The sequence below is a fragment of the Astyanax mexicanus genome, chromosome 2 (genome assembly GCF_023375975.1).
Source record: "Astyanax mexicanus isolate ESR-SI-001 chromosome 2, AstMex3_surface, whole genome shotgun sequence".
Classification (NCBI taxonomy): domain Eukaryota; kingdom Metazoa; phylum Chordata; class Actinopteri; order Characiformes; family Acestrorhamphidae; genus Astyanax; species Astyanax mexicanus.
This window is the reverse complement of record NC_064409.1, coordinates 312,982-336,228: the sequence shown is the minus strand read 5'-3', so window position 1 is coordinate 336,228 and position 23,247 is coordinate 312,982. Positions and strand designations below refer to the sequence as shown.

The window sequence follows — 23,247 nt, the reverse complement described above, 5'->3', positions numbered from 1 at the left end:
AATACTTTTTTGTAAGAAAACCGGCTTAAGTTAGTTATTTGGATTGCAATCACTCTATTAAGTGTCTAATGAGTGTCTCTGTGTTTTAATTATAACATTATAAAAGCGCTTATTTAGTAATCTGGCAAAACTGAGGAATCTTTCTTATTAAAATGAACTTATTTCATTAGGGTTTTGTAAAATATTGGATAGATAGTCTTATAATAATAATAATAATAATAATAATAATAATAATAATAATAATAATAATAATAATAATAATAATAATAATAATAATAATAATAATAATTGTATTATTAAAATAACCTTTAAAATAATAACAATTATTATTATTGGTGTTGTAGTTGTTGCTGCTGCATACGTATTATATTACTACAATTCCTAGAAATATATAAATTGCTGCTGTTTTCATGCAATATGTATTTTTTTTTATTTTCTTATATTATTTAATAATCATAATTTGACTTGCTAAAAGAATATAACAGTATTAACAGGGATAAACACTAGAGGTCGCCAAAACACAGCGAGAGAAAACCCCGTTCAGCCCACAGTTATCTAAACTTTATAATTGAAATAAACTTTATTATTATAGAATTATTTTAATACTGAAATGTTGCTTTAATCCTCAGCCTGTTTCTTTAGAATTGTGCTGTTTATTTATATATTATCTAAATATATCAGAAGCAGTTACCCAGAATAACAGAGTATATAAACCTGTCTGGAGGAAGAATAGGAAAATGAAGGAACAGCATGCAAACATTTACCTGTATGCAAATTTCTGTTCTCCTGTTATCCTCAAATTTAACACCTCACCCTTCTTCTTCCATGGGGTCCATTTCAACCTCCATTAAATGATTATAAAGTAAAATGTTAGTAAAGATTATGCATTTATGGTTTTTCTGAGTGTTTTCAATGAACTATGAGCGGTTCTGCTTTACTACAGGTATGGTGTTGTTAAAAGACATAGAAGAGTAGAGTGTTTTTCGTTCCTTCAATATCAATCAACACAAATGTGTGTAAAATATTAATATTTAAAAAAGTTTTATAGCTAAAACAGCCCGACCAGTCAAATGAAACTGATGCATACAAAATATTCACAAGAGTGTAATGTTTATTTGGTTTTATGACGCTTGAAAATGTTTCTAGTGACGTTAATTTCACAGTAAATGGGGTCAAATTGACTTTAGTAAAAAGAGTCTAAATTCTACAAAAAAAATCTATATAGCAAAGATATGCAATTACGTTTTTTGTTTTATTTTCATTACATTGGAAGCACTGGAAGTGTGTAATATATTGTAGATTTCATATTCAACTTTTTATTTAATAAATCATCCATAAACAGTGAAAAAACAAGATAAAGATTGTTTGTATTATTTTTCTTTCATAATTTTCATTCATTTGTTTTTGAGGATTATATTTGATTATTTTTATTCTTGCTCCTAAAAATCTAAATGTATTATTAAAATGTAGCACTGAGAAGTTATATATTTTAATATATATTGTTGCTGTTTACATGGAATGTGTATTTTTTTCTTATATTATTTAAAATGATTTTTTTTGCAGTGGATGTGGTTAAGTTACTATTATTATTTTTATTATTTATTATTAAATTGTTAATTGGCTGGTTAATGATGGTCTATTCTGATTAAAAAAAGCATTTAAAAATTAAGAAAATATATAATGTATATTGTATTGGATGCAGTCTGAACGGGTTAATTTCCTTTAATCCATAAAAAACTACAATTATGGAGGATGGACAGGGCGCGGTACTGCAGCACCCAATCAGCGCTCAAGCTTCACTCACGTGTCTCTGGGCGTCATGGTGAAGGAGTTGGGGGCGGGGCTTGAGCCTGTGACAGATGAGCGGTAGAGTGGGAGCAGATCAGCAGCGGATTCTCACTAAAGTCTTACTGAACTACTAATAAACTACTAAAAACTACAGTTAAACTACAGTAAACTCCGCGGGATTATCTGTACAGATGTCTGAGAGAGTGAGCGCGCGGAGAGAGGAGCGGGACCGGCTCTCTGTTCACTAAAAACGGTGAGTTAAAGTTAAATCTCCTCCCCGAACACCGTTACTCTTATTTATACACTTATATTTATTTATACATCCGGAGCTCAGAACCGACATTAACCCTTTAAACCGGTTTAGTACCGACCTCTAACCGCTTTTACACGGTGTGATTAATATTATTATTCTCTCAGTAATTTAATCTAACAGCGAGTTTCAGCTTCAGGACTAAACTGAGCTCAACTTCTCATCAAAACACAGACCTCGTGTTAATAAACACAGCGGTGCTCCTGTGATCTGTATCTGTGTTTAATAAGAATAATTAAACTCCTGAATCTTTATATCAGATTCAGATTCAGAGCGCAGAGAGACTGGCTTTATATTTTTAGTGCTTCCTGTTTTCTACTTCCTATGCAGAGTTAATGAAACGCTGCACATTTAACTACAGAATCCCCCCTTACAGAACAGCACTACTGAACAAACTACTGAACAAACTACAGCACTACTAAACTACAGTACTACTGAACAAACTACTGAACAAACTACTGAACAAACTACAGCACTACTAAACTACAGCACTACTGAACAAACTACAGGACTACTAAACTACAACACTACTAAACTACAACACTACTAAACTACAATCCTACTGAACTACACCACTACTAAACTACAACACTACTAAAAAACTACAACACTGCTAAATAAACTACAACACCACTGAACTACAACACTGCTGAACTACACCACTACTAAACTACAACACTACTGAACAAACTACAGGACTACTAAACTACAACACTACTAAACTACAACACTACTGAACTACAACACTACTAAAAAACTACAACACTGCTAAATAAACTACAACACTGCTGAACTACAACACTGCTGAACTACAACACTGCTAAACTACAACACTACTGAACTACAACACTACTGAACTACACCACTACTAAATAAACTACAACACTGCTAAACTACAACACTACTGAACTACAACACTGCTGAACTACACCACTAATAAAATACAACACTACTGAACTACAACACTACTAAACTTAAGCACTACTAAACAAACTACAACACTACTGAACTACAACACTACTAAATCAACTACAACACTGCTGAACTACAACACTACTGAACTCCAACACTACTGAACTCCAACACTACTGAACTACAACACTACTAAATAAACTACAACACTGCTAAACTACAACACCAATGAACTACACCACTACTAAACTACAACACTACTGAACTACACTACTAAACTACAACACTACTGAACTACACTACTGAACTACAACACTACTGAACTACAACACTACTGAACTACAACACTACTGAACTACAACACTACTAAACTACAGGACTACTAAACTACACTGCTACTAAACTACTGACTATTAAACTACAACACTACTAAACTACTGACTCATAAACTACTGTGCTACTAAACTACACCACTACTAAACTACTGACTACTAAACTACAACACTACTAAACTATTGACTAATAAACCACTCCGCTACTAAACTACAAGACTCTTAAACTACTGACTAATAAACTACACTGATACTTAACTACAACACTCCTAAACTACAACACTACTAAATAAACTAATGAATACTAAACTACAACACTACTAAACTACTCTGCGACTACACTACTGACTACTAAACTACACTCCCTAAACAACACTGCTATTAAACTACTGATTACTGCTACTAAACTACACTACTACTAAACTACACTGCCATTACAGTATTTAAAGACATTTTTACAATGCAAGACAGTGTTAAATAAAACTCATATGATCACAGTTAAAATGTGCTGTTGGCTCTTGTGTTCTTTGTGTAACAAGAAGATTGTTTATATATATATTTTATATCTTATATTAGTGCAGGACCGTATTGAGCTGTGTATCTCAGTAATTTCTAATGTGTAGCCGTACTGTTACAGCTGTTATGGAAATATATACTGATAACACTGATAAATATGTTCATATATGGCATTATCTCCATTCCAGCAGCACTGGTTATGGAGCAGCACATTAGTGACGACGAACCACCAGCAGTTCCCAGAGAAGAAAACAACAAGAGGAGGAGAAGAAAAATGAAAGCGTTTACATCGGCTACGTCCGTACCGGTGGATCATTTAGTCATGGAGTTCGTTCTTCCAACCACTAATAAAACTACCAAGAACCCGGACACGGTGCAGCTGGAGGTTCTGGGAAACTGGACCGTAGAGCAGGTGAAAGCTCAGCTGTGGTTGAGGGCCGTGGCGACAAACCTGTGTCCCGAATTCTACCAAAAGTTCTCGCCTGATCACACCATCCTGCTTTACCAGAAGAAGGGAAGCTGGTGTGAGATCTACGATAAACACCAAGTGTTCCAAACACTGGACTGTATTCGCTACTGGAAAGCCTTAAAAAAGGAGATTGGAAAAATTCATCTGGTCCTGAGGCCACAATCCTCTGAAGAGTCCGTCCAGTACCAGAAGTTTCTGAACCATCTCATAGGATATGATGTAACAGATGTGAGTAACGTCCATGACGATGAGCTGGAGTTCACGAGGAGAAAGTTACTCACGCCAAGAAAAATCGAACTGGCTGATCGAGACCCTAAACTTTACTCCATGGATCCTTGGATAACCACAAAAACCCTACCGGATTACTTGCTCAGCAAGATCACAAACGGTTACATCCTGCTCGTCATACACATCGGTACGTCCAGTCAGACGATAAAGGTGTCCATCGATGACACACCTGTTCAGGTGCTTCAGAGCTTTTTCACCAAGATCGCCAACAAGAGGGCGCTGCTCGGGATACCGGAGGAGGTCAACGAGTCGGACTTTGTTCTGAGAGTTTGTGGACGGGAAGAATACATCTATGGAAACTACGCCATCAAAGACTTCCACTGGATACGACAGTCCCTCAAAAGCGGAGAAGAGATCCATTTGGTGCTTGAACCTCCTCCCAACCCTGAACAAGACGGCGTCCAAAAGGAGGACTGGTCTCAGGTGGACGACTGCACGGGGGTGGCTGGCACTCACGAGCAGCTCACTATTGATGAGAAAGACCACGAGAAGGTGTTCACCATATCGCTCTGGGACTGCAACCGCAAGTTCAGAGTCAAAATCTTGGGGATTGACATCCCGGTGTTGCCTCGTAACTCTGAGCTGATCGTCTTCGTGGAGGCCAGCGTTTTCCACGGGCAGCAGCAGCTCGCCTACGAGAGGACCTCCCCCAAGCCCTTCACTGAGGAGGTGCTGTGGAACACCTGGCTCGAGTTCAATATCAAGATCAAGGACTTGCCCAAAGGTGCTCGGCTGAACCTGCAGGTATCCTGCAGCAAAGCCCAAACCCAGACCTCCAGAGACAGCGCCGTGCACGACAGCAAAACCAAGAGTCGCCTGCTCTACTACGTCAACCTGCTGGTGATCGACCACCGGTCCCTGCTGAGACAGGGCGAGTTCATCCTGCACATGTGGAAGATGCCGGAGAAGAGCGCTGAGGACAGCAGCGTCAACGCCGACAAGCTAACATCAGCCACCAATCCGGATAAAACCAGCTCCATGGCCATCGCTGTGCTCCTGGACAAGTACTGCTACCCGGTCGCTCTGCCGAAGAGCAGGGATTCTCGAGATTCCTCCGACATGGAGGGCGAGAGGGGAAAACGAGAGATGCCCAATCACTTACGCAAACAGTTCGAGCAGATCGTGGCGACTGACCCTCTGCACCCTCTGAGTTCTGAGGATAAGGAACTCCTCTGGCACTTCCGGCAGGACTGCATGCGTCATCCCTCAGCCTACCCGAAGTTTCTCGGGTCTGTAAAGTGGGGGAAGCAGGAGGATGTGATGGCCACCCACCAGCTCCTGGAGAGGAGCACCACGTGGGACCGCAGCCCTCTGGACGTGGGTTTAGCGATGCAGCTGTTAGACTGCCACTTCTCCGACGCCAACGTGCGAACCACGGCTGTCCGAAAACTAGAGACTCTGGGTGATGATGATGTCCTGCGGTATCTCCTGCAGCTGGTTCAGGTATTTAAAGGTCATTTAGAGCATTTATTTACAGAAAATGAGAAATGACTGAAATAACAAAAAAGATGCAGAACTTTCAGACCTCAAATAATACAAACAAAACAAGTTCATATTCATAAAGTTTTAAGAGTTCAGAAATAATCAATATTTGGTGGAATAATACTGTTTTTTTTCATGCATCTTGTCATCATGTTCTCCTCCACCAGTCTTACACACTGCTTTTGGATAACTTTATGCTGCTTTACTCCTGGTGCAGAAAATTCAAGCAGTTCAGTTTGGTGGTTTGATGGTTTGTGATCATCCATCTTCCTCTTGATTATATTCCAGAGGTTTTTAATTTGGTGAAATCAAAGAAACTCATCATTTTTAAGTGCTCTCTTATTGTATATTTCCCCCAAACTATTATAAATACAAATGTTGTTGTCGCTAAAAGAGTATAATTGCTTTGTTTGTTATGATGTTCTGTTATCATTATGTCAGAGACATTTAAATTTTACGTTTTAAAATGACAGTAATATATTTTATCGCAATAATTTCTGGGATGATATTTATCTTCCACAGAATGTTTTAATAGTGACCGGTCTAGACCTGATGTACTTTGTTAGACTACAGTAAAAAAGCTTTAGCACATTTTTGCAATGTACCTCTTCTGGTCCAAACATCCTTACAATAATTTTAAGGATTGACTAAATATATCTAGTGATTATAAATATTTTTTGGTCATTATTTTCCTGCAGGCTGTGAAGTTTGAACCGTATCATGACAGTGCTCTCGCCCGGTTCCTGCTGAAGCGAGCTCTCAGGGTAAGATAATAATATTTATATCACGTTTACTGTATATCTGTATCTGTATAAGCAGATTCACAGTGTATATTATTATTATAAATGTAGTACATGCTGCTGTTAGTGCTGCAACTAATGACTATTTTAGTAATCGACTAATGTTTTGTTTTGGTCGATTAGTCGTGTTTTTTTTTTTTTATATATTTTTTAAACTTTATTTTAGTTCCATCATTTACCTTTTTTATATATTTTTTTGTTATTTTAATCTAATATTTCTTTAATTGTGTTTATATTTTATTATTCTAATTATTTATCTCTTTGATTTATTGCTTTACATTGTAGCCTGTCTGCATATCCTTTAAGTCTGATTTGTTTTATTTCTTCTTAATTAAATCTTATATTATTTTTCGTTTTTTATCATTTAAAGTTATTTTTCAGTCCCCCCTCAATGTATTACCGAGTGGAAAAAGGAAATAAAAATATTATAATTGTGTGAATGTGTTCGTTTCAGACGTAATTCTTCATTTTGATTTTTATTCACAGAGTAAGCGTATTGGGCATTTCTTGTTCTGGTTCCTGCGCAGTGAGATCGCTCAGTCGATGCACTATCAGCAGAGGTACGCGGTGATTTTGGAGGCGTTTTTGCGGGGCTGCGGCGAGGTGATGCTGCAGGACTTCAGTAAACAGGTGGAGATCACTGAAGCTCTGCAGAAGATCACCCGTGAGATCAAAGCCATGTCTGCTGAGAAATACGACGTTTCTCCACAAGGTGAGCGCACCTGATTATTATACACAAATAAAGATCTGAGATAAATTTATATAAAGTATTTTAATCTGGGGGAAATATGGTAGTTGTTTTACAGCTGCGTCAGAAGCTGGACAGCCTGCAGTCGTCTGGTTTACCGGAGAGCTTTAAAGTACCGTTTGATCCAGGGCTGAGAGCAGGAGCTCTGGTGGTACGAACAACCTGCATTTATTATCCTGATATTTTTACTTTTATTTCCTCTCTGCTGAACTTTAAATTAGATATAAGATAATCACAGCAGTGGACAGTATGATAAGTGTAGGGATACACAAAAATAAAACTGATAAACAGAATAAAATTCAATAAAATGAGACAGAAATATATAATACTTTATCATTTGACTGCATGACCCGCCTTCTTCTGTTCTGTAGCCCAGATGCAGCAAAACAGACCCAAACCATGATACTACCACCACCATGTATCACAGAAGGGATACAGTTCTTATTCTGAAATGCAGTGTTTTATTTTTATATTTTTATATTTTTATATTTTAAACCAAACAGTTCTATTTTGGTCTCATCCGTCCCCAGAACATTCTTCTAAAAGCCTTCTGAATCAGTGAAGTTTTTTACTCGTAACCCCGCCATGCTGCACACCATTAAAGTTCAGTGGTTTTCTGATGATGAACTCATGAACATTAACATTATTAGCTAATGTGAGAGAGGCCTTCGGTTGCTTAGAAGTTACACTGGGGTCCTTGCTGAATATTACACGGTTTGCTCTTGGAGTGATCTTAACAATGGTCTTGAATTTCCTCCATTTGTAAACTGTAATCTGTCTGACTGTGGATTGGTGGAAGCTAAACTCTTTACCGAAGGTTTTTACTGTAATTTTACCTTCAAACTAACAAATCCTAGAGGTTTACAAGTTAGTTTTAGCATTTAAAAATATAATATTGTATAATTTTCTTCAATTTATAAATGACTAAGTATACTATTTATGTCTTTTTTAACTTTGTACTCTTTACTTTTATAACTTGTGTGAAAATCAATAATTGTGTGAAGATAACATTTGCTCTTTGATTTCTCATTAAACTGTTATTTGTTCCAGATTGAACAGTGTAAAGTTATGGCGTCTAAGAAGAAGCCGCTGTGGCTGCAGTTTAAGAGAGCCGACCCCACCACTCTATCCAGCGACACCATCGGGATCATCTTTAAAGATGGAGATGATCTCCGTCAGGACATGCTGATACTGCAGGTAACAGATTAAAAATACTGTGCTTTTATTTAATCATAAAAACAACAAAAATGAGTAAACATCCTGCACGTTTAGTTCTGTGTGATTACTTGTGTTCTGTAGTTAGAAATAGATTATACGTGGTCTTTGCATACTGATTTATACAAAACTGCAGATTCTGAGCTTGTATCTGTAATAACAGTATTTTTTAGCCGTTTTCTTGCTATTTTTTAACTCTCTCTGTTTTATTTTATCACAGATTCTGTTGATTATGGAGTCGATATGGGAAACGGAATCATTAGATCTCTCCTTATTGCCTTATGGTTGTATCTCCACCGGGAATAAAATTGGTAATCTGCTAAGTTATTAATTTATTCATGTCCACTTTTATCAATAACTGGAAATAGTACAAAATACAGTTTACAAACTTCAGCAGTAAAGTGTCAGAGCCTAAAGGAAAACAAATTAACTAAAAAGCTGAAAAAAGGAATTTTAGAGTTATGCAAAAAATATTTAAAGAATATATTAAATAAATTACATAAAGGTGAAATAAAAGCTAAAAAGAGGGAAATTTTATAATTGCCAAAAAAATAGTGAGAATATGTTGAACAATTGAACTAAAAGCTGAAAATGGAATTTTAGTATTGTAAAAAAAATACTGTGAAAATATATTGAACAAATGATCTAAAAGCTGAACAAAAAAGCTGTAAAAGGGAATTTTAATATTGTAAAAATATATATTGAGAATATATTGCTTAGAAAAGGTGAATTTTATCAAATAATTAATTAGAAAAAAACACAGAAAGTATCAAGAGTAGAATTAAAAGTATAAAGAGAAGAATTAGAGTTATAGTAATTAAGTTATTAATAAACATTAGGAAGTGTGTTTTAAACTGCAGTGGTGTACGAGACTTGTTCTGAGAAAGTTTAAAGCGTATTTTTAAGGAGGTAAATTATTGTTGTCTCTATTTTTCAGGAATGATTGAGATCGTGAAGGATGCTACGACTATAGCTAATATCCAGCAGAGCACTGTGGGAAACACTGGAGCTTTTAAAGACGAGATCCTGAACCAGTGGCTGAGAGATAAGTGTGTGAGCGAGGAGAAGGTGAGCTGCTCTCTGTTTGAGGGGAAGGAAATGCGTCTGGTGCACTTCCTGTTTCAGTTGGGTCTTTGTCTGAGGTTCAGCTTCAGGTTTCAGATCATTACAGGTTTCAAAACCTCATATCTCACATCTCACTACTACTGCTACTGAAACTGAGGATCAGGTGTTCGTTTACCTGTTTGCATGGCTGCGTTTGCATAATGCAAATGTCCCACTTTCATCATCATAATAACTAGAAAAAAAGACAGAAACACAGAGAACTCTCTAACTATTAAAAGTAGAAGTTATTTTAGTCTTTAGAGAAATAACAGATGAAGTCAGAGAGAGGTGATTACTGTTTCTACACCTTCAGAAAACTGCTACAGGAAGACGTCTGGCTGACCCACATGGAAACAGCAGCTTTAGCCTTTAGCTTAGATTAAAGTTGTTTATGATGCTGTACATGATGAAACTCTTCCTCATTGTCTGCAGTAACTAGTAAAAGAAAATATTTAGAAAAAAAACTAGTCGATCAAGAAAAGCACCGTGTCTACATCAACCCGTAAATATATATATATATATATAGCATTCATGGCCCCGCCCACCTTCGCTCGGGACCGCCCACAGACAGAGCTGAAGCCTGACGGAGACGTTGTCTCGTCAGAAAAGAGATAACTAACAGCGCTAGAAACAGCAAGCAGTTCATTCCTGTGTTATTTGTGCGAATAATACATCAGTGTTTATATACTTTACCCAGTAATTCAGAGCTAAGAAACAAATGATTAGAATTAGTCTATGGAGGAAAAACACCACCAGCCAAGTACAATTGAGATAGATAGGTGTTTAAAAACAGTTTAGAACAGCTCTGTTTACACTAGTTGAAAATAAAAATCTGGGGTGGATTTTAACTTTCTGGACCTGGACTACCCACCTCTGTGAGTAACTGTAGGTTTAAATAGGATCTCCGGTGGATTTGGTGTTTTACAGAGACTAGGTCAGGGGCTGAACTGCACTTAGCAGGGCATTATTACACATGTTGTAAAGTAACATATGACACTGCAAAGACTTTATTGTGAAAATATCTTTATTTTAAAACGTTTCTGTAAAAACGACATTGTAAAATTAATTTAACAATGATGCAATGAGATCTTTAACCTGATTGGTCTGAGTCTGAGTCTGGTAACAGGGTCTGTTTCAGTACTGTGTTTTTGTCTGAGCTTCAGCTTTAGGTCTCAGACTGTAAAAACCTCATATCTCCCGCTGCTGTAACTGAGTATCAGGTGTTTGTTCACCTGTTTGCATGGCTGTGTTTGCATAATGCAAATGTGAGCAGTGAAAAAAGGCATTGATGATTCTGCCCCTCCCCCTCAGTATCAGCAGGCGGTGGATCGCTTTGTGTTCTCGTGTGGAGGATACTGCGTCGCCACCTACGTCCTCGGGATCGGAGACCGCCACAACGACAACATCATGATCACAGAGTCCGGTAATACAGCACTGAATTATTATACAGTTTAAATAGTACAAAACCAGTAAAACTGTAGATCATAAATACTGAAGACTTTATTAGAGCTCTACAGGAATGCTGAATTATTTAGTAAAAAAAGTGTGAAACAAACCAAAAGTATTTATACCCCTTGAACTGTCCCACATTTGTCACTTTATAACCGCAATCCTGTATTTATAGATATTTTAAGTGATCTCAATCAATACAAAGTAGCAAAAAGCACATCATTTTGAAGTGAAATTAAAATGATACATTGTTTTAAAAGTTTTTATAAAATAAAAGTTGATGTGAAAAGTATTCAGCCCTCTATACTCCAAAACCCCTAAATAAAATCCAGTGCAATCAAATCACAGCTTTCAGAAGTCCCTGAACTTTGTGTAATTTAGTCTCAGTAATACTGCTGTTCTGTGAAGACCAAGAAGGAAGAACTCAGCAGACAGATCAGAGATGATGTTGTGGAGAAGTAAAAGTTTAAAGCAGGCTTAAGTTATAAAAACATCTCCTAAGCTTTGATCATCCCAGTCAGCTCTGTTCCATCAATCCATCATCCACTGATGAAAACGTTATTCTACACCTGTTTCTATTGCCAAGCAATTACAAATTAGAAGGGATTTACAGAAACAACAACAAAAATATTAAGAAAAAAGTAAGTAATAAAAATAAAATTAAATTAAAAACAGCCTTTTAATAAGGTATAAGAATTATTAAAAAAAGAATAATAATTGTAAAAAGATTAAGGTATAAAACAAATAAGATAAAAATAATAATCTAAGAGTATGAATCATAAAATCATAGGTAAACAAAATAATAATAATAGTAATAGTAATAGAACTAATAAAAAATCAACAACAGATGAATAAATAATAACTAAACTCATAAAAGAGTAAAATATAAATAAGCAATACCTAAAAATAATTAAAAAAACTAAAAAGTTAACTAAAAAATATAACAATAAATAAAACACCAAAGATCATAAAAAACTAAAGGAAGCTAAAACAGTGGCAGGATGTCTGAAGGTGGTTAGAGACTAGGAGTTTAAACAGATCCAGCAAGGAGAGCACTGATCAGAGATCAGCCGAGACCCATGATCACTCTGGAGGAGCTGCAGAGATCCACAGATCAGGAGGATCAGGACAATCTGTTCACAGAACAACTACAAAGTATTGATATAGGGGGGGATGAAGACTTTTGCACGTCACACTTTTCAGATTTTTATCTGATTCCATTTTTTTAATCTATATATAATTTTTATTCCACTTCACTGTGATGTTCTACTCTGTGTTGGTTTGTTACTTAAAATCTCAATAAAATACATTTAAGACAAAATGTGGAAAAGTTCAAGGGGTATGAATAAAATAAAATAAAAGCCCGAGGCACAAATAAATAAATAAGTAAACAGATTTTAGTAAAGTCACTGCCTTTACCAGGAACATGTAAAACAAGCAAACCAGTGTTTTTAAACTCTTAAATAAAATTAAATGAATAATAAATATAAATAATAGAAGTACACACGTTAAATAAATACATTTAATGTAGATTAATAAAATATATATATAGAAAAATAGGAAAATCCAAATAAAATAACCGTTAAAAAATGAACACATTGAAAGTTAGAATTTATCAAATTTAAAATAAAGAAAAAAATAATATAAGTAAAAGTATTAAAAGTACTATAGTACTAAGTAGTGATAAGAAATGGTACAATGATTAATAATGAAATAAGATCATAAGTTATAGCATGACTAATTATAGAAAAGCATTACTGATTATAAATTAGCACCAGATTAAACTACAGTAATTTTGTATGTTGTGGTTTTATTTTATGAATAATTGAGTTTTTAAGGTGTTTTTTCTTTTTGTTTGTAGGAAATCTTTTCCACATTGATTTCGGACACATTCTGGGAAACTATAAGAGCTTCCTGGGGATCAGTAAGGAAAGAGTTCCTTTCGTTTTAACCCCTGATTTTCTGTATGTGATGGGAACGACGGGAAAGAAGAGCAGCCCCAATTTCCTCAAGTTTCAGGTACAGACTTCTATAAAACCTGTAGACTGTTTTTACATTAGAAATAAACATTTTCTTTTACATTTATTTTGCAATTTTGCTTAAAAGTTTGAGAATCCTTTAGAATTATATTTCTGAATAAATATGATCTGAAACATCATCAGATTTTAACTTTAGTCCTAAAAGTAGATTAAATGAATTCTTCTTGAATCAGTCAGTGGTAGAACGACTCCACCAAATAATGGTGTTTAGGGTCGTTGTCCTGCTGCATGACCCACCTTCTCATTAGATTCAGTTTATAGACAGATGTCCTGAAATGTATCTTTAGAATTATTTGATATAATTCAGAATTTATTGCTCCATTAATGAAGGCAAGCCATCCTGTCCCTAAAGGCCCAAACCATGATATTACCACCACCATGTTTCACAGATGAGATTAGGTTCTTATTCTGGAATGCAGTGTTTTCCTTTCTCCAAACACAACGCTTTTCATGATGGACTCATAAACACTAATGTTAATGTTAAGTGCCAGAGTGTGAGAGAGGCCTTCAGTTGCTTAGAAGTTACCCTGCGGTCTTTTGAGACCTCGCCGACTTTTACACAGTAATTTCTACACAGTAATCTGTAATCAGACTGTGTATTGGTGGGTGGAGTCTAAACTCTAGAGATTATTTTATAACCTGTTCTAGACTTTCACAGCTAGATCCCTGTTCTTTTAATAAAACAGGCTCCGCCCACTCACACCTGATTGATCATCCCATTGATTAAAAACACCTAATTCTAATTTCACCTTCAAACTAACTGTTAATTCTAGAGGTTTACATACTTTTCCTCTCATAAAAATGTAATATTGGAAAATTTTCCTCAATAAATAAAGTTTAGTATTTTTATCTCGTTTGTTTAACTGGGTTATTTTTATCTACTTTTAGGACTGTTGATGTTTTAGATCATATTTATGCAGAAATATAGAAAATCCTAAAGGGTTCACAAACTTTTAAACACCACTGTAGGTCTGATAGACAACATGGTCTTTTTTTCTAAACAAAATTTATATAATTTTTAATTATCTTAATTAGTATTTTATTTAAAAACAATGCATATGTTAATGTTGGTTAAATGACCTTTTATTTTTGTCTTGTGTGTGTATTATATGAATACAGCACCTATTTTAATAACTGTTTTTCTGCTTATTTGAATATATTTGAGTAGGAGTGGGCAATATTATATCGTATACAATATATCGTGACACAGAAATATCATGATATTAAAAATCCATATTGTGATAATAGGGCTGTTCTGTCTTAAAAGTAGTCTATTATTTACTGTGAAGCTTTAGGTGTATTTATTGTATAATTGTTTTAGTTTGCAGTTTATATGCATGCACTAAATATTCTGCAATATTATTTGCTGCATTATATTATTTTATGCTATATTATTTATTTTGCCACATTATGATTATTCTATTATACTATTATACTATATTCCTGAAATTAATTAATTATTTTAGTTTTTCTATATCGCCAAGTATATCGTTATCACAAAAATACCCTGAAATATCGTGATACTATTTTAGAGCCATATCGCACACCCCTACATTTGAGTATGATGTAATCCATAGTGTCATACTGAAGAATGTGATGTAATGTGATGTAATGTTATATAATATAATATAATGTATTGTGATGTAATGTAGTATAATGTAATGTAATGTAATGTAATGTAATATAATGTAATGTGATGTAATGTAATGTGATGTAATGTAATGTGATGTAATGTAGTATAATGTAATGTAATGTAATGTAATGTAATGTAATATAATGTAATGTGATGTAATGTAATGTGATGTAATGTAATGTGATGTAATGTAGTATAATGTAATGTAATGTAATGTAATATAATGTAATATAATGTAATGTGATGTAATGTTATATAATATAATATAATGTATTGTGATGTAATGTAATGTAATGTAATGTAATGTAATGTAATGTAATATAATGTAATGTGATGTAATATGATGTAATGTAGTATAATGTATTGTGATGTAATGTAATGTAATGTGATGTAATGTAATGTAATGTGATGTAATGTAGTATAATGTATTGTGATGTAATGTAATGTAATGTAATGTATTGTGATGTAAATGTGATGTTTTTTGTCTCCTGGATGCAGGACGTGTGTGTGAGGGCGTATCTGGCTCTGAGGCATCACACGAACCTGCTGATCATCCTGTTCTCGATGATGCTGATGACGGGGATGCCGCAGCTCACCAGTAAGGAGGATATAGAGTATATCCGGGAGGCTCTGACGGTGGGCTGCTCCGAGGACGAGGCTCAGAAACACTTCCTGGATCAGATCGAGATCTGCAGGGATAAGGGCTGGACTGTTCAGTTTAACTGGTTCCTGCATCTGGTTCTGGGCATCAAACAGGGAGTAGAGAAACGATCAGCCTGATCACAAACAACCAGCCGAGTCTCTCCTAAAACAAGAGTTTTAACAGCAAATTTCACTTTTTAAACCCGTCGGAGTTTTATACCGTATTGCTTCATGTTTTTACAGCATTTTATAAAAACGCTTTATAGTGTAAATTTATATTAAAGAGCCAAAGACGCTTCTTTTAAATTGATGCTACAGAAGAAACGCATTCAGTGGCCAAATTATCCTTAATGTACATAAATACTAATTTTAAAAATAGAAGATTAAGGAGCGGAAACTAGTTGTTTTATTACTTATTATAAATTATCTGTTACTGAATCAGACCTGAAGGTTTTTTCTTTACAGATAAACCAAATAGTAAACCAAAGTCACAATTTTAACTATATACATTTTGAGCAAAAAAACTTGCCCTTAAATGTTTTTGTACACTTTCATGCCAAAGGTCATGTTTGTTAAGAAGGTGTATAAGGTGTGAGGTCTTATCTTATGAGTAAGAAGCAGCCTCAATAACAGGAGATGGAGCGAGGCCTGATAGTTGGTGCCAAAAGGACGATACATTCTGTTTCTGAAGTTCTGCAGGTATTTAATATAAAATGTAAAAATTTACAGCTCTGTAAAAAATAAGACAGCATTTAAAAGTGATGAGTTTCTTTGATTTTACCAAATTAAAAACCTCTGGAATATAATCAAGAGGAAGATGGATGATCACAAGCCATCAAACCACCAAACTGAACTGCTTGAATTTTTACACCAGGAGTAAAGCAGCATAAAGTTATCCAAAAGCAGTGTGTAAGACTGGTGGAGGAGGAGAACATGATGCCAAGATGCATGAAATTAAACTGTGATTAAAAACCAGGATTATTCCACCAAATATTGATTTCGGGAATTTGGGAGAAATGTTGTCTGTAGTTTATAGAATAAAACAACAATGTTCATTTTACTCAAACATAAACCTATAAATAGTAAAATCAGAGAAACTGATTCAGAAACTGAAGTGATCTCTTTATTTTTTACAGAGCTGTATATATATTAAAACATTATTTTAAATTTGTATTTTGTTATTTGGTGCAGTTTGATTGGTTTCTATGATGAATCCTGGAGAGGCTTTATAGTCTTCAGGTGTTTTGTTTTTAATATTTCTCTACCATAAAACTTTTAATACCAAAAACAGCTTTTATAAATGTAGTTTTTAAATCTTATCTATACATCTCATCTAATTATTCATATATAAACTGGAAAAAATATTTTATTAATTTGCTTTTGTATGTTTAATATACAGGATAATAACAGCAGCTGCAGTGTATTTATCTTTTTATAACTGTAATTGTTTCTGTAACATTAGGAGGATGTTTTTAAATCTGTTTTATACTTTTGATGATTCCAATCATCTGTTTGTGTATTCCTCTGTATAAATACAGCACATATATTCATAACTCATATTTCTGCTTATTTAAATACGCTGTAATTTCAGGACTTACTGAATTTATTTTAGACAGATTTTAAAATTAAAACACATTTCCCTTAGTTCTGTCAGAACACTCTTATTTCTAAAGCAATGCCCAAACCTGATCAGGAGTCAAATTTCAAATAAATTTTAATCTATATATTTATATTTATAGTTCTGTGACTAAATATTTATGGAGTTGATCACTGTGTATACTTTAGCACTTAGACCTTTTTACTGAGCAGATAAAGTGTAATTGACGATGTAGAAACACAGAAAGAGAAAATAACTGAGTTTATTGAGACAAAAACTATTTTATTTTAATGTACACCTCCTCTCACCTCCTCTCTGTTTAAAGCAAAATAAATGAGCAGCAGATTGTTTCTCTGTCTGATTTTATTTGGTTATATTTTTATTTAAGGTTTGTTTCATATCAGCGTGTGTTATTTTTACTTAATACAGTGAAAAAGGGAAATTTTAAAATAGAAAAATGGGAATAATGATGTAGAGAGGAGTAAAACTAGTTCATGCACACTAGAGGGCGCCAAAACCAACCGGTTCCTATGGAGCAACTGAGCAAAATAAGAGTCCCTTCGATCATTTTTATAATGAATCATGTATTAATTTATATTACACATACATTATATAGCATATTACACTAAGCGGGTACATGTATAAATGTGCACACAAAATAACTTTAAAATACATTTTATTATTATGCATAGTGTCTTGTACCTAATTGACGTAATTGTAAAAGTAAGATATGTAATTTAAACTACTAATTTTAACTACTTAAAACACACAAAAAATAGCTTTTGTTACCTGCCCCCCTCCCCCACTCTCTGACTAAAAACTTTACCATGAAATTTCAATTATTAAAATCCTTCAGAGATGTCATTATTTTTTTGTATTGTTGTGTGACTCCAAAGCCCATCTATGCTTAAATAATACATATTTTTTCATAATAAATCCAAAATAGTAATAAAAGTTAAAATACACATTTTAGGTGTCCCTGTTACAGTAACACATTACCCTGATCATCTGAAACATCTGGAACATTCTACAACAGGAAGTTACATCTACAACAGGAAGTGACATCATCAGCTGGGAAAGATGGGGAAGATCAGAATTAAGTTCCCTCATTAGTTTTTCTGTTTATTCTTATTCTTTTATTTTAAAATACAAATTTTGGGAAAATTACTAGAATGTGCTCAGTGTTCTCATGCTGTTACCTTAGCCGCCATTTGTATTACAGATAGAAAACAGCATTAATCTTATAGTGGAACATAATTCAGGTCTGAAAGGGTTAAAAACAGTAAGAACAGCTGAATTTTATTCCTGCAGTTCTCTATCTGCTCCAGCAGGTGGCGCAATCCGGGTCCTCTGAAGAACAGCAGCCAGGAGGAGCAGCAGGTTGTGGTTCAGATTCCAAAAACATGAAAAATAAAAAAAAATAACAAAGCAATTTTATTTTAATTTCATGTGAAAAGTGTAGTTCAGCTTCTCTCCGGAAAAAAATGATTATTTCAATGAAAAACAGAAAAACAACAGTAAAAATTTTCTTTTTATTGAAAGTCTTTCTTCACACAGTGTAGATTATACTTCAGTAAATATATTCTGTAAAACACAAATTTAAGATAAAATAGTCCAGAAATTATAGTCTCAGATTTTTAAAATGATATTTTTGAATGTAAAAACATATTTAATACTTTTATAATGAACAGACCAACAAAACTCTTTAAAATACTGTAGTTTTTGGTGATACAAGGTTTTGTTTTACCAAGGTTCTTCCAGTTTAGACTCTCTGTTTAAATAATTTAAGCATATTTTAGGAAGATTAGTATTTAGTGATTGAGGGCTGAAGTTCAGACACAGGGATGTTAAATACACTTTATAAGAAATATAATTTGCATATTGCAGAGAGAACATTATTTTTTTATTATTCAATATAAACTGAATATCAGCACCGCTATTATAATAAATAATAATAAAATAAATAATAATAATAGAGAAAGTTAATGTAACACTGGAAATAATAACCAGATACACAACCAGCGTTTATATGAACATCAACATTTATTTCACATGATATAAAACAGATGAGATTTGCATATTGACTCTAATAACCTTTTATAGTTTCTGCTCTGCGTATTTTATGGTGTACATTATATACAATATGATTTTTACATTTTCTACAGTAATGTTAACACCAAAACCTGCTTATTGCTTTTTTACTTATACATGTGCTATAATTCCTCTAGATCTGAATCCCGACTAAACCTGTAATACTCTCTTTATACTCTAATTAAATATTTCTCAGCCTTACAAAAATAAAATGTAAGCCAAAACATTCATGAGTGAGGAAACAGTGCTGCAGGGGTTTCTCCAACATTTACAGATTTATAGATTTATACTAAAAACCAAAATAACACTTTCTCTCATCAGCAGCGTTAAAACTCGCCCTTTACACCGTACCGCTTTAATATCATATTAATACAGATTAATATCATATTAATACAGATTAATATCATATTAATACAGATTAATATCAGATTAATACAGATTAATATCATATTAATACAGATTAATATCATATTAATACAGATTAATATCATATTAATACAGATTAATATCAGATATTAATACAGATTAATATCATATTAATACAGATTAATATCATATTAATACAGATTAATATCAGATTAATACAGATTAATATCAGATTAATACAGATTAATATCATATTAATACAGATTAATATCAGATATTAATACAGATTAATATCATATTAATACAGATTAATATCAGATATTAATACAGATTAATATCATATTAATACAGATTAATATCAGATTAATACAGATTAATCTCAGTGAGGGTTTATACAGTGCAACAGTCCTGCTAAAATCTGGAGTGTTTAATAACTGATAAAAACTGCTAAAAGAGGAGGATAAATAATAAAAAAGCGAGAGATAGAGAGAGAGATAGAGAGAGAGATAGAGAGAGAGAGAGAGAGAGAGAGAGAGACCAGAAGAGATTAAGAGAGAAAAAAGAGATTAAGAGAAACAAGAGATTAAAAGAGAGAGAGACAAGAAGAAATTAAGAAAGAAAGACAAGAGATAGAGAGCGAGAGGAGAGATTAAGAGAGAGACAGACAAGAAAAGAGAGATGAGAAGAGATTGAGAGAGAGAGAGAGAGAGAGAGAAAGAAAAAGAGAGACTTGAAGAGATTGAGAAAGAGAGAGAGATTAAGAGAGGGATTGAGGGATTATTATTCTGTACTGAACGGTTGGATTTCAGTGTATTTAATAATTAAAGGTATATATTTTTATATCTGTAAAGCAGAGCTTCTTCTCTCTCTCCGACTGAAACACAGAATAAAACTCTGTATCAGGATCCAAAACCAGAACAGAAATAAATCAGTTTATAAATAAGGATCAGGGACTCTTCAGTGTGGAGAGGAGGAACAGATCTCAGATCAGTGAATATTAAACAGTGTAGAGCTGCAGCAGAACTTCCTTCATATGCTAATGTTCAGTGATGTCAGTGGCTGATCTGAGAACAGAGGAGAGAAAAAATACAGATTTTTAAATCTATTTTTAACAAAACACACAAAAACTGAGAAAACAACATTTATACATATATTTGTTGTATTTGTACAGTATTGGTTGAAAGTTTGAAAAACCTTTAAAATTTTCTATATTTCTGCATAAATATTTTATTTAAAACATCATCAGATTTTTTTTTAAAAACAAGCCCTAAAAGTGGATAAAAAAAACAAGTTAAACAAATTAGACTAAAATATTATACCTGCTCTTTTTATTATTGAGGAATATTACATAACTTTCCTTTGGTAGAACCACAACTTTGTGCTTTGGGTCGTTGTCCTGCTGCATGACCCACAGATTCAGTTTATGTACAGATATCCTGATAATAATACTTTTCATTTAAAAAAAAAAAAAAAGTTCTAGTTTGTTCTTTAAATAGTCTTCTGGTTTGTTTGTATTATCTTTAGTAAAAAAAATCTCATGATGCTTTAGATCATATAAATGCAGGAATATAGTGAAATATAAATAGGTTCATAAGTTTAAGCATCAGCAGATTGATGAAACATGAAACGATTAGCCTCAGGCTGTTAGCTGTTAGCAACATGTCATGCTAAGCAGTGTTTTTATGTAAAAGGTGTAACAGAAGGTATTTAGGGCATTTTTAGCCCTAAATAAAATCTTAAAACATCATTTTTCTCATTATACTGAATTATGAACAGTTAGTTTGAATAGTGAATTTGTGAATCTCATGATCTGTTATTAATGATTATACAGGTTATAAATGCATGAGTGTTAAAATATGCAAGATTTATAAGTAAGCTGCGTTTCCCCAAATCATTTTTTATATTTACTGATATTTACAGTCTTTTGGACAGTATTTTATAGTTTAGTATCAGGAAGAAGCAGCTTTTGTAATCAATTATAAAACATAAAACACAACATGCTTATCTGTTATTATTTCTAATTGTGTTTCCAAATCTGATCGGATTACTGGGTTAAATATGGAAGGTTAGAATTGGTCATGGACTTCTGTAGATAATCATTTTCCTAAATAAGAAAATAATAATTACTGCTGCATTTTTTTCCTCTGTTATAGAAACGGTCACGTCTTGATATATATATATATATGTATATTTTGAGCATTTATTTACAGAAAATGAGAAATGTCTGAAATAACAAAAAAAAAAGATGCAGAACTTTCAGACCTCAAATAATACAAAGAAAACAATCAAGTTCATATTCATAAAGTTTTAAGAGTTCAGAAATAATCAATATTTGGTGGAATAATCCTGGTTGGTTTTTAATCACAGTTTTTTTTTCATGCATCTTGGCATCATGTTCTCCTCCACCAGTCTTACACACTGCTTTTGGATAACTTTATGCTGCTGAGTTTAAAGGAGTGATTCTGATGGTGAACTCTTACTGTACTGATTCTTCACTACACACACATGAAGTGTGATCCGTCGGGGAGCTGAGGACACGGAGGAGACGAGCCGGGAGACGCTGGAGGACTGGACAGGCTGTTCACTGCAGACCATTAAACACAGCAAGTCCACAAACACACACACACGTTAATTACACACGTTAATTACACACGTTAATTACACACGTTAATTACACACGTCACACAAACGTACAATTACACAAACAAACGCACCAATCAGGAGACAGATGCTTAAAATACAGAGTGAATATAAACAGGAAACACCTTATAAAACACACACAGTCTGAGTTTAAACAGATTTAAAGACTAAATATAAATAAAATATTATTCTCTGCATTTTAAGCACGAGACACAGACCTCAAATGAGCAGAACAACAGCGTCTGTTTCATATTAGTGCAAATTAAAATAGTAAAAGATGGAAAAAAAAGTGTCATTTTGGTTAAAATAAAAAAGAGACATATTTTTTTCTTCTGGAAATCACGTCATCTTTTACTCTGTACAGATTTTACATTTTTAACAGATGTTTTAATTACTGAGCCCAAACTTCTGCATGTTTTAAACTGTTAATAAAGTACAAATCTGGTGTGAAATAAAAGTTGTAATGAATGATTGGTTGGTTGGTTTTTGGGCTTTTATTTCCACTTTAGCATATATTTAGCATTCATATTTGAGGCGTACACTTGGTTTTATATATCCAGACAGAGTAAAACTGTTTAAAGGTTTTAGCACAATAAGGGAAATATATCTCGCTATATATTTATTAAATTCAGTGTTTGATTTTAAGATGTGATAAAAAAAAATATATATATATTCCCTGTTTTTTTTTTCCCCAAAAATGACGTTTTTTTTCTTTGTTCTGTTTTGGTAGTAAAATTCTCTTATATAGGCAGGACAGCTGAGGATGTGTTTTATCATTTAGTGAAACATAAAAACGAGTATAAAGTTCTGTAGAAAATCCTCCACC

The 23,247-nt window shown here is 33.5% G+C and overlaps 2 protein-coding genes across 24 annotated transcripts in view; one reads left to right on the top strand and one right to left on the bottom strand.

Moving 5' to 3' along the window:
• The first annotated feature begins 1,822 nt into the window (after positions 1-1,822).
• Positions 1,823-17,674, top strand: pik3cg (phosphatidylinositol-4,5-bisphosphate 3-kinase, catalytic subunit gamma). 2 transcript variants are annotated; one of them, XM_007241192.4, is made up of 11 exons: positions 1,823-2,041; positions 4,050-6,058; positions 6,796-6,861; positions 7,384-7,609; positions 7,693-7,796; positions 8,696-8,842; positions 9,081-9,171; positions 9,798-9,928; positions 11,276-11,387; positions 13,275-13,432; positions 15,584-17,674. In XM_007241192.4, exons 2-11 carry the CDS (start codon positions 4,058-4,060, stop codon positions 15,863-15,865), a joined length of 3,318 nt encoding a protein of 1,105 aa, XP_007241254.3. In that variant the 5' UTR covers positions 1,823-2,041; positions 4,050-4,057; the 3' UTR covers positions 15,866-17,674. The 2 variants fall into 2 exon arrangements, with proteins under 2 accessions (XP_007241254.3, XP_007241253.3); XM_007241191.4 differs by having other exon boundaries at positions 4,047-6,058.
• A 1,673-nt stretch (positions 17,675-19,347) lies between these two features.
• Positions 19,348-23,247, bottom strand: part of plekha5 (pleckstrin homology domain containing, family A member 5) — a 109,826-nt gene continuing 105,926 nt past the window's right edge. For 20 of the 22 annotated variants that reach the window (XM_049474918.1, XM_049474917.1, XM_049474919.1 and 17 more), the window contains 2 exons: positions 22,287-22,365; positions 19,348-20,845 (listed from right to left, as the gene is read on the bottom strand). In XM_049474918.1, coding sequence (XP_049330875.1) covers positions 20,818-20,845; positions 22,287-22,365 — 107 coding nt within the window. In that variant the 3' untranslated portion in view covers positions 19,348-20,817. Of the gene's footprint in view, positions 20,846-22,261; positions 22,366-23,247 lie in introns of all 22 variants that reach the window. The other 2 variants (XM_049474966.1, XM_049474967.1) reach the window with 1 other exon arrangement.

Bases quoted from the DNA above. Each gene is read 5' to 3' on its own strand.
- pik3cg (XM_007241192.4), top strand. From the start codon at position 4,058: ATGGAGCAGCACATTAGTGACGACGAACCACCAGCAGTTCCCAGAGAA. The intron at 6,862-7,383 runs GTAAGATAATAA...TTTTATTCACAG, and splicing joins TGCTGAAGCGAGCTCTCAGG to AGTAAGCGTATTGGGCATTT. The intron at 7,610-7,692 runs GTGAGCGCACCT...GAAATATGGTAG, and splicing joins ATACGACGTTTCTCCACAAG to TTGTTTTACAGCTGCGTCAG.